This window comes from Ylistrum balloti, unplaced genomic scaffold, assembly GCF_031769215.1.
Source record: "Ylistrum balloti isolate Yb309-2 unplaced genomic scaffold, AGI_CSIRO_Ybal_v1 Utg370534, whole genome shotgun sequence".
In the NCBI taxonomy this organism is placed as follows: Eukaryota; Metazoa; Mollusca; class Bivalvia; order Pectinida; family Pectinidae; genus Ylistrum; species Ylistrum balloti.
This window is the reverse complement of record NW_026782340.1, coordinates 70,256-86,320: the sequence shown is the minus strand read 5'-3', so window position 1 is coordinate 86,320 and position 16,065 is coordinate 70,256. Positions and strand designations below refer to the sequence as shown.

General features: G+C 34.5%; 1 protein-coding gene across 1 annotated transcript in view; it reads left to right on the top strand.

Annotated features, from left to right (window-relative positions):
* Positions 1-12,712: 12,712 nt before the first annotated feature.
* The window catches only part of LOC132555981 (pyrokinin-1 receptor-like), a 55,297-nt gene continuing 51,944 nt past the window's right edge, over positions 12,713-16,065 (top strand). Inside the window, exon 1 of the mRNA XM_060220367.1 lies at positions 12,713-13,043. Coding sequence (XP_060076350.1) covers positions 12,713-13,043 — 331 coding nt within the window. The remainder of the gene's footprint in view (positions 13,044-16,065) is intronic.

Below are 16,065 nucleotides of genomic sequence, written 5' to 3'. Positions count from 1 at the left end.
GATAATTTTAGAAGAACGTCAAGTACATATGCATATTCCGAATGAATATTCGAATGAATTAAAACATGGCATGCAGGTATTTCCATTCTATACCGCACCATACCCAATACTGTGCGGTACGATAAGCATGCGAATTTCAGTTTTCGTAAAGTGAGTTTTCCATTTCTGGGTAGCAATAAGCTGTTTACCCAATTCATGGTGTTGGAGTTGATTGGATATTCAAAGGTCTGTTCCCATTATTACGATCTACATCAAATGACGGACAAACTTGTAATAATGGCTTCCAAAATATACAGGTTGATGAAAATTATCGGATTTTGTTTGGTCATCATAGTAATCTCATTGAGAATTTTCTATTTCTTTTTACGATATCAAGCTGGACGTGTTTGGTACTCGTTAGTTTGCCGCCTGCTGGATCCGTTGTTGAATGTCTTATTCTCATTTGCGAACATGATATGACTTGACCAGGATTTTCAGTGTAAATTTTTCTTTTGTTCAAATTTTGCCCTAGTTTTATTGAATTTCAGTTCCAAATAAGATTCAGATGAAATGTCTATATTTTCTTTTATGCTTTCGCTAGTGGAAGAATGTTATTGGACCAGTAATTGAAAATTAACCCTGATAGCTAAATTTACGATAAACTGAGCGACAATTTGTAGCATAAAATAAAGATTTCTCTTTCACACCGGAAGTGACGTGACGCATGCTAGCTTAATTTGACGAGTTACGACGTAGTTGCTTTCGTCATTATTGTCTAGGGTATTGCCTGAAACAAAATCAATGTCCTTATAACACTAATTCCATTAGCTCTCGCATTTTGTTCTAGCAGTGAACTATCAAATTTTCTCTATTTGTCATCGCCGTAGACTCTGTATTCGAGAAGGCGGACGAGAACGAATTTCGCTACGTTCATATGGTTGTGCCTCTTCAACAGGAAAGGCTTCCCGATTTCAATGAAGGAAAGAAAAATATTTTCAATGCTCTCAACACTTCAAGCAAATTTGCTGACAAAACTTTAAAAATCCTTCACACAAGGCGTTTCTCTTTTCAAAAGACTTTTCATATTCTTTAAAAAAAAACCTAATTATAGCAGAAAATAATTGCTATGATCGGACTACTTGGCGACAAAATGTGTAATCAAAGTCCTCTCTTTAGAAGATGAAAAATATTTGTTCAATCACTTTCATCAAACAGAAAGTTACAGATCCACGTTTTAAGGATCTGAATAATAGGTAATATTCTTTTTAGAAAAGCACACAAAAGAAAATGATAACAATTATGTCATTAAAGTGACATCATGATAAGACCATTTCTTTGTGATGTTTTTTATATGATAGCAAATATATGTACATGTATCATTTTATGAACATTGCCAATTAGTTTCTGCTGGAATATCCACATAGAGATACTCATCAATTACCATAACAGGAAAATATCTCTGGTCGTTGATCAACAGACGGTTAATGTCATTCATACGATAACGCATGCGTACCAAACACCACATCAGTAAACAAGAATGACTTTAATGTGGATCGGAAGCAATTGAAAAAAGCAACAATGTCAGACAATAACGGATGAATGTTCAAACAGGCAGAAAAAAAAGTATTTCTCTCCCTCCATGTAACATGTCATGGTAAATTGAAGGTTTTGGAAAAATTGTGAGACCTTCTGGAAAAGACGAAAAGACCTTTGATCCTTTTATGTATATCAAACGAATCTCAAGGTCACATAACGGTATATTGTGATTGTTTTGAAGTCAGGTGTTGCTCTTCTGTAATATTCACTTACATCTTCAATTTTGCCATGACATTTTCAACGCGTGCAGAGAGCAAAAGTGATCGTAACACTTGGATCATCATAGCATAATTGAAAATTGTCAATACACTATCAGACTAACGCGACCCGAGGTGCAGATTCGAGGTGTGTGGTTCGATTCCTACTCTCGGCCGTTAATATTGTCATGCCGTCGTGCTTATGTTCTTGGCAAAGCTACTTGATCACAATTGCTTTGCATTACATACGAAGGGCTATATGCATAATATTCGGTGAAGTAGCAACCAGGGAACTCCTCAAAACTACATGACTGTTTGATATAGGATGTGTATTGTACACATGGTCCAAAGCAGTTGTTTGTGGGGATATTTAAAATAGAAAGATATCTTAAATCCAAATATCAATGGCATCAGTTTAGTTTAACTTTCCATAGCATTTCTGGATATATGGGATCAGAAATTTTACTGACACCTTAACATATCAATGGTTACATATTAAACAACTTTCGCCGTTTAGTTATGAGCTAGACAACTTCATCTTCTGATGGAAAGCAGTTTTGACAATAGGAATCCTTAAATCCTTGTTTTGAATTAATGAGACTGTGAGGCAAGGCGACTTTAAAAATAATTTATATTAAAACAATTGCATGCAAAAAACGAAAAGCCTCTCGTGTGTTAAAGTCTTTCTATTCTATACCAGACGAGCTATGATGTATTTTAAGAGTCTCTCCTCTATCGCGTGCATGTAGACTGGGGGTATAATTCTTTACATATATACCGATTACCTAAATGTTTCCTAGAAAAATCAATGTTAGGTATTTTCTCGTCAATAAAATAACTGTATTTGGAAATGTCCCAACAGGCATTTTGGTCTTATATCCCATAGATATATAGATGTGTGATTTGTCGGATAGACGCTATTGTGTATATAAGATTAACGTTATATAGAACCCAGTAATAGACATGTTGTGAATGCGATGAACATGAAGACATATACTGATTATGTGACCTACATCTTAAATGGTTTTTGAGTACGCAGAGTTTATTTCTTCATTCTTTTTGAAATTTGTATTCCGATTTAATGGTTGTATGGTTGATGGTGTTCAGCAGTCTATGTTTAAATTTTGCTATTGTTGATTTTTTGTCCTAGTTTCAATAAATTTCTTTTTTAATCAAGTCAAGATTCTGTTGATGTGTATTTTCATTTTCATGCATTATCTTAAGTCCCTTCCCCCGCCGTCTCCCTTGCCCCCCTCCCCTCCTCACTCCTTCCCGTCCCCTCGTTTGTGAATTTTTGGCGTAAATTTATGACGTAGTATGGGTCAAACTATTAAAAAACTTGATACCAGTATTTTGTATGTATAGTCTTGAGTTACATGCATGTGATATTCCAAGATTTGTATGGCCATCAGTAGACTAACATGCAAAATAACATTTTGTTCTAAGGTTTGTATCTTAGTTACTCTCTAAATAAATTATACTTTATATTGCCTATCAGCATGTAAGAATTTAATACAATTTGTGTTAAATCGAAATCCATTGCGAGCGCTGAAAGACAGGCTAAAGAAAACAACTTGTCTTATATTATATCTTATGCTGCCTGACAGCACCTTTGTCTTCGTAATACGAACGTGTATGCAGACATTGATTCGCACGAATCATCTCTACCGAACCTAGTCCTTTGGCTTCCTACCAAAGCGATAAACGTTTGAGAATAGTAAAGTTGTCTCGCATCGTTTATAAAGCTAGTTTTCATCGGAGCAAACAGACTTAGGCAATACAATTTTGCTGATAGTTTACAGCAGTCTTTGTAATGGCTAATTGATATATCTTAATATTTGCTCTGTCCCGACTTTTGGATGTTTTCTTACCGGAAAGTAAAGACATATTTATACGTTAATACTGCTGAATCGAGCATTGGTTGTGATAACAGTAATAATTGTAGTTTGGTTTTCTTTGTTATGAAAGGGATGTTTGATATGTAACAGGTAGGGCTAAATGCTATCACGTAGATATGCATGTGAATAAAAATAAAATACAGCTATTTTACAAAAACTGAAATTCAAACTATATATCGATAAAAAGATGAAGTTATTTACAAAAGAATACTGCAGACCATTGGAAAGAGATGAAGGATGATAATACATGTACCTGGGCCCGTATTCACGAAACCGTTCTCGTGCTCATACGCAACTTTTGTACTTGTGCCTTGCAAAATTCGTATTCCTCAAACTTTCTGAGAATGTGCTCTGTTGAGCAGTGTCCATAAGTGTGCTTTCCTATGTTTGGAGATTATTTGGTTATGTTTCGACAGTGTACCTGTCTTCATCCTCGACAACATTCCCTCTTTAATTTTTGAAGAAGTAATGTCACGTTCTCAAATGAGAAACAGGTTTATGAAAACAAAACTTGCGCTTAAGCAGCATCGTAAGCATCTACCTTCATGTCCAATAAGAAAACTCTATATTTCCCGATGAACTCATGATAGACTTTGCACAATTCCGTTGGTCTTCACCATCTGCATCTCAAAACCTTGTTGACATCTTTGACGGAAATTGCCATTTTGGGAACAGCTTCTAAATAACACTAGTCAACACCCGTGGCTGTGTTTACCACCCGTTGCTGTTTTGATCGGAGATAGCCGAGTTCATCACGTGACCTTCCGGAGCCTCGTTTTAACCCGCCGTTTTGATATGATTTCTTACTATGTAAAATTATGTAATTAACCGAAACATCATTTCAACCATTTTTCATTTCTTACTTTGTAAAATTACCTCTTGTTTCACGCTTAAAGGGTGACAAAGCGAAATAAAGGAATTTGAATTAATCTGAATCTAATATTGCATCCACAAAGACATTGTTTACAATCTCCGAACGATAATGATATAAATTAGTGTTGGTTCGCTCCTATTCAATTTTTTACGTTGTTTATAAAATGATTACGCAAACTTTGAAATATCATGATTAACAGAAAGTACACAATTTTTAACAGATATCTAAATGTTATAATGCCTTTTATCAGTTATGAAATGAATATCTAACCATGTAGTCCCTTTAAAGACAAGACATCGTCCATACATCCAGTCATAAAATAGAAGGGCTCGCTAAACATTGAATGGAACCTTCTGAACCCAACCACCTCGATAATTCAGCGACGTAAATAATCTGGACACATCAGCAATTCGGAACTCTCGAGTCATTTCTTATGCTCACACATTTCAAAGGATAAACTCACTTCGAGACAAAGAAACCTAATTATTCCCCACAACCTATCTACAGTGGTTGACTTAACGTACTCTATTTTGTCTCTTTTTAATTTTATGACCAATTGACCCGGTGCTTTCGATGAAATTAGAACGCAAATGAAAACCAAAAACAAAATATAAGCGAATGGAATTGCTAACGGATTCCAAACTTTGAACAAACCGTTGAACAATTGTAATGAATTTCAAAATAAGAATAAGTGAATTAGATAGATAGAAAATTAGAAAATGTACGTTAAATGAAAAATTATTATAAAGTGATTATACCAAAATTAATGGACTTCAGTTCTATTTAAACTTAGCTTTATGCAATACATTTCAGTTGACAGTGAATAATTACCAGACATTTCAAGGACTTTTTGTCGTCAATGCATTCTCCTGTTAAAATCATTTATCACTTTTATAATCATGTGAACTGCTCATCCCTTAGGAAGATCATCCAAAAGTTAATCCTTCAAGAAAAACCTCTACTAACGGTTGCGGTCTTTAACCGTGTACATAATTAAACACTTTCATAATTCGATACCTTTTCCAATCTATCTTTGTAAGACTTGCTCTTAGAGAACCCTAATGAATATGCTTTCAAGTCTTCGCTGTGAAACAAATGTGTAACTTGGTTATACTATATAAAATACCTGAACTAGTGTTTGAATTATCATTATGATGTATGGCTTGCCTTTGAGCAATATTCATCATGCGTGCTTTGCACTATGCATATCCACACTTCAAATTACATGTAGATCCAAACTTCAAATTGCATGTAAATCCACACTTCAAATTTCATGTTAATACACACTACAAATTACACGTAGATCCACACTTCCAATTACATGTTAATACACACTTCAAATTACACGTAGATCCACACTTCAAATTACATGTAAATCCACACTTCAAATTACATGTAGATCCACACTTCAAATTACATGTAGATCCACACTTCAAATTGCATGTAAATACACACTTCAAATTACATGTAGATCCACACTTCAAATTACATGTAAATCCACACTTCAAATTACATGTAAATCCGCACTTCAAATTACATGTAGATCTACACTTCAAATTACATGTAGATCCACACTTCCAATTTCATGTAAATCCACACTTCAAATTACATGTTAATACACACTTCAAATTACATGTATATCCACACTTCAAATTTCATGTAAATCCACACATCAAATTACATGTTAATACACACTTCAAATTACATGTAAATCCGCACTTCAAATTACATGTTAATACACACTTCAAATTACATGTAAATCCATACTTCAAATTACATGTAAATCCACACTTCCAATTACATGTAAATCCACACTTCAAATTACATGTAGATCCACACTTCAAATTACATGTAGATCCACACTTCAAATTGCATGTAAATCCACACTTCAAATTACATGTAGATCTACACTTAAAATTACATGTAAATCCACACTTCCAATTGCATGTAGATCCACACTTCAAATTACATGTAAATCCACACTTCCAATTGCATGTAAATCCACACTTCCAATTGCACCACACTTCAAATTACATGTAGATCTACACTTCAAATTACATGTAGATCCACACTTCAAATTACATGTAGATCCACACTTCAAATTACATGTAGATCCACACTTCAAATTACATGTAGATCCACACTTCCAATTACATGTAAATCCACACTTCCAATTGCATGTAAATCCACACTTCAAATTACATGTAGATCCACACTTCAAAATTGCATGTAATTCCACATTTCAAATTACATGTAAGTCTACACTTCTAATAACATGTAAATCCACACTTCAAATTGCATGTAAATCCACACTTCAAATTACATGTAGATCCACACTTCAAATTACATGTAGATCCACACTTAAAAATTGCATGTAATTCCACATTTCAAATTACATGTAAGTCTACACTTCTAATAACATGTAAATCCACACTTCAAATTGCATGTTGAGGTACATTCTATGCCTGATTTTCTATCAACAAGTTTCCTGTCACAGATCAATCTGGTTTCTTTCATGGCTTTAAAATGGACGGATATGACCTTGATGAGACAACAGAAGCATCCATCATTATCCTGATATCCTTGTTTCCTTGTCTCCCTTGGTATACGCTGGCCTTGCACGTTCTACGGAAAAAGATTATTTCGTTTAAAAGTAGATATTTCTCAACTCGTAAAACCTCATGTTGCTTCCTGTTTGACGCTAAACTTTATCCAATTTTTTCATCGTCTTGATTTTAATCGTGTCATAGGAGATGGCTTTTCCTGACGAAATTCATCATTTATCAGAACTCAGAATTCGTTTTTCAGTTTCATAAAGCAACTGTTCAATTTGTGGATAAAAAAATCGGGGCAATATCAAATTTTCAATTTAAGATTGAATATTAAATTTTAATGTAAAAAGAAAATAACATCAAATAAAAAACTTGTTTTTGTATTAACTGATCGTATACATGATTCAGGATAAGAAGTTTTAGACAAACGTTTTCAAATAAACAAACGCTGTTTCTACAATATGATGTTTTTATTGTGTTTGCGTTTTATTATTATCATCATTATTATTTATTTATTTATTTATCTATTTATTTATCATTTACTCCGTTCAAATATAAAACTAACAACAATTTCTCTTTCTAATGGATAATCGGCAAAGCACTCAAAAGCGTTATCAGAAATCATAATGCCCTATATATACACACACACGAGTGGGACTAGTTCATAACGCTCAACGGAATGGAAATATTTGAACAATGTCGATGACACGATAAGTATCCACCAAGTGAACACAGCAAAGAAGATAAACATAGAGGCTTGACGAAAACGAATTACATATTGTAAAATAAGTTTAAATTGATAAGAAACATGTGTCTAATTGAGAAAAGCTTCTTACAATAGTTCTTTCGGAAAATTGCAGTGCGCAATCGCCAGTTTGTATGGCTTTAGGCAGGAGAGCAGGCTTTAAAAAGAGGTCAGGTCGGATGTACTTTTTACGACTGTCTGATAACACGCATTATTCCTGTTGCCGTATCCGACATGTTGTCCATTGTGTAAATAATGCTTTGAATCTGACAGGAAAAATAGAAATATACTGTAAAATTTTATGTCTTTGTGAGACTTAGATTTCGTGGGTTTTCGTGGTTTTGTTTTTGTTTTTAACCATTTATTTTATTCAGGGATACTGCTCCCGAAATCAGTGATACTTAAAAAAAACTTGTTTACAATATCGCGGACATTAGATTTACTCACGAAATAAACGCAAATAAAACCCGATAAAGGAATTCTTTTTACAGTATCAAATGCATAGACCATACGATGGATAAATGGATTAGATAAAAGACCTATATAATCCACCGATTACTATACTGCTTACTGATTATACTGCGCCTTATTATGTTTGTGGTAATCGCATATTTCCCTTAATGTTAATAAAATCGTGTACGCAAGTTTTCACCAAAATTTGTTTAGTTTACTGTTTTACGTCCTGTTAACAGCCAAGGTTATCTACGGACGTGTGAGGTTTTGAACAATATCATTTATAAATTATAGTTCATGTTATGTTCTGTTTATTCTCGAGCGTTACTGTTGGATGCACTGTAATCTCGTTCAACAAGGCTCTTGTTGTCATACGTTACGCCAAAAGATATAAAGCGGCTGGATGAGCTAGATTACATTTACGTTGGATACCGATATACCGGACACTGCATGGTTCACGCATGCGCTATGGTGAAAATACGTGGTGTCGACAAACGCAATGATAAACGTGTTTGCAGACGATGTTTAAGATAGTTTCAGTACAAATCGTCTATGTACAAATTATACGGTCCTTTATCGAGCAATAAAAATGACAGCTACATCCATATCTTGTCTAACCAGGCACGTGCTTTACTATAACCTCCGCCTTTAGGTCCTGCGGTCGAATTCCGGATTAAAGTTGGTCGATAAAAACTGACCAGTACAGATCATTACAATTTATTACTGGGGATAATCTTTTATCTCAGTGTAGTAGACAGCGAAAACATGTCTAGATTAAAATCTGTAGTACACAACGGCATATATACCGGAAACAATAGCCATGCATGTTATCGATCTTCGGTTACTCTCTGTACATCGACAGCTCCCGAGAAGCATCATTTCCGCTTGCACAGAAATGTTATTCCTGATACCGTGTCACACTTCCGTACGGTGCCGCATTTCCGAACGGTGTCACAGTAATTCGCACCGAAAGTCACAGATGATAGGTTTCTAAACAATATTACAGTTCATGTAGTCCAACAACCCCTTTTTCTTAGATATGTGATTGTCATCTAAAACGACGCCACGTGCAGAGACTAACACGTAACACCATATTTGGTTTATGGTAAACCCAGAGTTTATCAAAATCGATATTTACCGTAACAATCTATAAAGTCAAATCGTACCCAATCGAGATGATTCCGGAACGCAATAAATCAGATTTTTAGAAATATTCTAAAGAACAGCATTCCGTTTTAGATATATGGACGATTAAACGACGTACCTCAAAGCCAGTAAATATAAGTATGATGTAAGGTTTTATTTCTTGTGGATTATTATTATTATTTTTTTTTCGCTGTTTAAACAAAAACTAGACTGGAATGCATAAGGAATGTTATTTTGAAGCTCCCACCCCCCATTTTTATTTTCTTTTTTAATACCTCCTTTAAAATTGCGAGAATTAAAACTCTCAAAAACATGAACCATCAAATTAATGTTAATTATGTTTCGTCAACATTGTCAGGGAAACTATCAAAATCCATTCGAGTTTGTTTAATTTGCACATTAGTGAAATGTCGATTGTATTTCTATAGCAATAGCTCACGTGTACAAATCATTATCTACATATCTATATATCTTCTCAACAATGACAGGCCATAATTGAACCAGCCGTATATCACTCTAGAACATTGCCGATATGATTGCACTGTTGTAATCTGCAAAAATCATCTACATCAACGCTTTTTGTAGACAGGGATTCCTACAACTTGACCAGAAACACACGATGTATGATCACGACTGATCTGTCAGGTTTATCAAGATCAATTGCGGTAACTGACCTAAGTGTACCTGACACGTGAGCATATTTCTGAGCAAACGCTGATATCGTTGTGTTTGTTCTCTTATGAACCCAAAGGATACAGCGGGTTTATATATATTTCTCGTTTTTCGGGCCGATACGAAAGTCTGTTCGTGTCTATTAGATGTTGAAGGCGAAAACATACCATTTTCACACACACACTGAAAAATCATAAGGGTTTTCGCCTTTGTTAAGGATTTATCATAATAATTCTTCCAACACAGTTAAAACAGGTTTACCTTTAAGCACTTGGTTCTCCACTGACAGAATAAACTGCAAACATAAGATAATTAGATCAAAAGGCAAGTAACATACACTTGATTGTAAACCAATATATAAAAGAAATAGTGTCACTTGTTTCACAAGTACGTGTTTAAGGCGAAAGCACGCCGTACTTATGTTCAAATTGAAGGCAACTGTTAGAAGAAAACTTTTTTGACTCGTAGAAAGTGTTTCTAACTGAGTCCAGCTGGAGATTTATTTTATTTTTGTAACTATCAATGGATTTCACCACGGCCGTTGTGATTGGAGATTTGTACTTTTGAAAGGTTTTATGGGTTTTTTTAACATTAACTACGTGGTTGGTGGGAGGTGTTATTTCAATACACAATTTTGTAGTGTTTTGAAATGGTCAGTTAAATTTGGCAGCATTTTCCTAATTATTATCATTTATTTTAGTTACAATTGCAATGTTTTTTGTCATATCTTTTTAATATTTGGAATTGGAATGGAATATTACTTTTCTGAGGTTTACATAGTATTAATGGTATGTCTAAATCAAGTCATTGTGTTGATAAGGTTTCTTGAACTTAACATATTTGTCCTTAAAGGCAGTATTTGACACGTTTCATTCAAAACCTGTTCAGGACTTAATCCACTATCACTATTTCCTCGCTGATTTTTTTTCATGCTACATATATAATTTATTCACTAAGGAGCCATAGCTGCTGGTATTATGTCGATGCAATTATAATTAAGCTGTCACGGTTTGGTTTTAAAATATGAAACACCTTACAACCATACAATAAATTAATCAAAATCGTTGCAATTATGAACATGGTGTAATCTGAAAACGAGGCATTATGAATAAGATATCTCAAAAATAAATGTTTGTACTTTAACTATCAGACTAAAAGGAATCGGTTTTTTTTTTTTTTTTTTTGGTTTAAGATTCCGCCAGACGGCGGTAGCTTACGCTAATTCCACGTTTCACTTTGACTTAGTCGTCACATGGGTGTCACGTGGGCGTGATGTTGGCGTCACGTGAATACAGAAGACAGCCCTGGTTATTTTATTCTCAATTTGTGTTAGACGGAGTTCTGTAATTGTAATTACTGAATAAACGTGGCCGAGGCATCTTAGATACCAACGAATTAACTGACACGTTCATATTCTCCTCGGCTTTGTTGTCACGGTAACGTCAATTGTAGATATTTCATAGAATCCTGTGTGATTCCAAAGAACCGGAAATCCAAAAACCGGAAACGTTTTAAGGTCATTCTAAAACCCATCAATAGTCTCTAAGAACTGTAATGGTATAAAACAGCCAAGACAACTACATCGCCTGTTCATTTGCGAATAAACCTCAGCTCGTATGTTTATATGTATATGTGTATGTGTATAATGAACGTACATCAAAATGATACACGTCTGTAAATGTGATTTAATTTCAATTCATTACTAAAAAAATGATCATTACACATTCACATATAACTGCGTGTGTATATATTCATATGTCCCGGTAAGGCAAGCCCAGTGAACCGTAAACACTCGCTGGATGAATGGGAGATGAATGGGAAAACCAATTAGCGTTGAGTATTTTTGTCACTGCTACATATGTAGTGATGGTGCCATGTGCCCAGACACTCCAAGGAAAAGTGTCATTTGTACTTAAATGGTTGTACCGGCCGGAGAAGTATGGATACCTCACAAAGGATCGAAGCGAATTGTAACATTGATCAGTTATCGCCATGTCTTGTTCGCTCATTGTGAACTCTCCGAGTGAGGTGTTAGGAGATAGTGAGTGAGACTCCGGATACTTACAAACACTTTGCTGCAGTGTGGTAGAGGTGCTGCAATTAGGCTATCAGTACAAGGCGGCATTTATTCTTCCGTGGGCGGTACTCAAACTGGTCGGGTACTCTTTTAAATACTAAAGAAAAAAGCGGACGATACTTACACTGTGCGAGTAATTTGCTTAGATTTTGCAATCGAGACAGAATAATGGGATATACTGAAGGAACCATTTTTCTTAGTTAATATTGAAATTGTGATATTATTTGAATAGACACTGGTTTGAGAAATAGTAGTTTGTTTGTGAAGATATGAGTTAATTTTTTCTCGTTTTTTCGACGAAGATTTCACGTGTAAAACATTTCAGGTGGCATTTACAAAAGTCATTTCGCTCAGCAAGTGTCATACCAGAGGCTAATAATGAATTTGTTTTTGCTTGTGTTCACAACGCCATGGACTTCACAAAAATCAGGACAAGGTGATCACTTTGTTCTATAAATAGACTTATGAATCGAGCACTCGACAATCAAAACATGTGTTCAAAGATTCTTCAATTTTAAGTAACATGTCCAATGGCACGACTCATTCAGGGATCCGTTCTGGGGATAACTTTAACAACACAAGGATAGAGAGCACGTCTCTTGCGACGAACACAACCGTAGTGATAGAAGGCGACTTTGATTTGGAGCAGTTTATAATTCTTAATCTTGGAAATAAGACACAGGGTTTGACTACTGTTGGAGTTTTGACAGCCGTGTATATTACGATATTTTTGACAGGAATTGCCGGAAATCTGTGTACTTTTATTGTGATCTATAAAAATATCTACATGCACACTGTAACTAACTACTACCTGGCGAGTTTGGCGCTAAGCGATGTTTTAGCTTTACTGTTTGGTAAGTAACATTCTCTTTATAAAGTCAATGGCTATTTTTTGTAAAACTTTATCAAAAATCTATATAAGCACGAGAGAGATAAGACTTTATTTCATATGAAGTACGGTTTTGTTAGCGGAGTTGTGATTTGCTAAAGTGAAGGTACAAAATTTGTCAATTGTGACGTCATAATTTCAAGGCGTCAGTTGCCTTGTGACGTCACCAAAGACAGCAATATGGAATAAAATTTCGCCAATTTAAATTTTATATTAGTTCCATCAAATATCATTTTCCGAAATGTTTGCAAAAGTGTCTAAGTTATCCGATAAACAGAATCTTAAATTCGTTTCGATTTCTAACACAGGCTAAGTAGATTCGTGAAAGAATCTTAAAATTTTCGTCTGTAACACATGTATTTCTTTTGAAGCAGGAAATTGTGTATAAAATTCTGTTTCTTTTCATTCGATTATAGAACTTGAAATAAAGAAAAACATTTCAGTCCTTTGGTACAAAACACTGTTAAAGAAGGATTACTAAAAATACATTGAATATATAGTCCATATATAAGTGTCGACGTATGTGTTTGTGTAGACAAAAAGATGATTAATTAACGTTTAACAGTCATGACGGGAAGTGAAAATATAATTCGAGAGTCCGAATGTGATAGTCAAACTATATCTACCCATGTTTATTTAAGTTTTGTAATGCGTTCTATAGTGGATCACATTGTTGTTTTATTTAATGCCGAAATTCAATTTGGTTTTTATAATGAAATTCATGTTATGGTTCAGGAGCAATCTAAATAGGATGGAAGTAGTATCAGGAGTGTTTTGTGTGTAAGGATTACAGGTACGTGCTGTAGGTAAATAAGTGCTGCCGGTGAGTTTAAGTGTGAATGGTTTCATCCATGAAAACAGTTGATAAACCTCGTATCATTAACGTGAAGGATAGGAATTTCTGTATGAGACAGGTAAAGGGTATTGTATGAGACAAGTAAAGATAAATGTATGAGACAAGTAAAGAGTATTGTATGAGACAGGTAAAGGGTATTGTATGAGACAAGTAAAGATAAATGTATGAGACAAGTAAAGAGTATTGTATGAGACAGGTGAAGAGTATTTTTGAGACAAGAAAAGACAATTGTATGAGACAGGTAAAGACAATTGTATGAGACAAGTAAAGAGTATTGTATGAGACATGTAAAAACAATTGTGTGAAAAGGTAAAGACTATTGCACAAGACAGGTAAAGACTGCGTTATGACACATGTAAAGACAATTGTATAATACAAGTAAAGACTGTTGTATGAGACAAGTAAAGAATATTGTATGAGACAGGTAAAGAATATTGTATGAGACAGGTAAAGACAATTGTATGAGACAAGAAACAACAATTGTATGAGACAAGAAAAGACAATTGTATAAGACAAGTAAAGACTGTTGTATGAGACAGGTAAAGACTTTTGTATGAGACAGGAAAAGACAATTGTCTGAGACAGGTAAAGAGTATTGTATGAGACAGGTAAAGACAATTTTATGAATATGTAAAGACTTTTTTCTGAGACAGGTAAAGACAATTTTATGAGACAGGTAAAGTCAATTGTAGGAAACAGGTAAAGACTATTGTATGAGACAGGTAAAATGTATTGTATGAGACAAGTAAAAACAATTGAATGAGACGGGTTAAGATTATTTATGAAACGAGAATGAGTGAGATATGCTTGTCATCAACTTGACCTGATGTATATTGTTTGTGAACTCGATGCACATTGCTATATTGATGGATTTACATCATTCAAAAATGTAAACAAATGCATCGATTAACACTAAAATCTAGTAATCACGCCACTCAAAAGTCGGGTATTCCCAATAGAAAAATGAAAATGCACCAGTCGTTATTTTTATCCGTGAACATTATTGCGCCCTCCAGTACGGTTATATCGTTTATGACGCCTATGTCAGAAATTTATGACATATCTATCACGGAAAAACATTTTTTTCGACGTCCAAAGGGAGATCATTTGTTGAACGTCCACGGGGAGGCTTGTACATATTATTCATTAGCCATTACCATTATGGCCACTTTTAACCCTCAGCAACAGGATTCTTTATACTTTGTTTGACTTTGAGCAATGAAGTCGTAAACGTTACCCCAAGGGATGCTTTGTATGCAGTTCATATCGTGCAGTGTTTATTGGTGAGACTGGAGTTCATTGAACCTATACTTAAGACAAATTGTGATGTTCATCTGAGTGTGTCGCATTTCCTTTAATGGCAATTTTTGTAGGAAAAAATCGTTCGTGCGCGTAAACATATTTTTATTTAAAAAACAAAATGTGCTTACCTTTTAGCATGGAAACTGTAATGAGTGCTTTTAAAAATATAGTCTCGTATTTCTCGTGGGTACAACTAACTTTAATCAGACTCGCCCAGCCAAAGCAACATAAGCACGTTTATAAAGATGTCAATTAATTTGGAGAGTGCTTGTTACTTTGACACATGGGTTCGTTCCATCCCTATAATTGATATTGATAATTCGGAGAGTCATGAATTTCCTTAAAATCACTTGATATATATCACGCTGCTCTATGACGTCAGCTCTAATGTACATTATACCTAGCATCACTCGGCCCACACATTACACGTAAACAGACACAGTTTGATAAGAAGTCTCTTAAGTAAGGTCAAACGTCTGCAGGATATTTTTTCTAAATCAGTAAGCAAATTTATAACATGAAGCCATGTTTTTTATCTTAATTATTGATGCAGAAAATCTATGTGAAACATTATTTTGACGTAAAAAAAGGATGATAGCTGTCACTATTTGTCACGTATAGGGAGACATTAACATGCCTTGTAGTTAAAGAATCAAACAACCTGCCTGTTAAGGTCTGTATTAGAAAGTGGTCTTTATGTAGATGTTTAATTACAATGAATTACATAGGGTCTCGCGACAAGTGATCGTTATAGACAGGTATTTGTTATATACCGATGGCCTTTATATAGAGGACCAATTGAATTATATTACATCAGGTACATTATAGA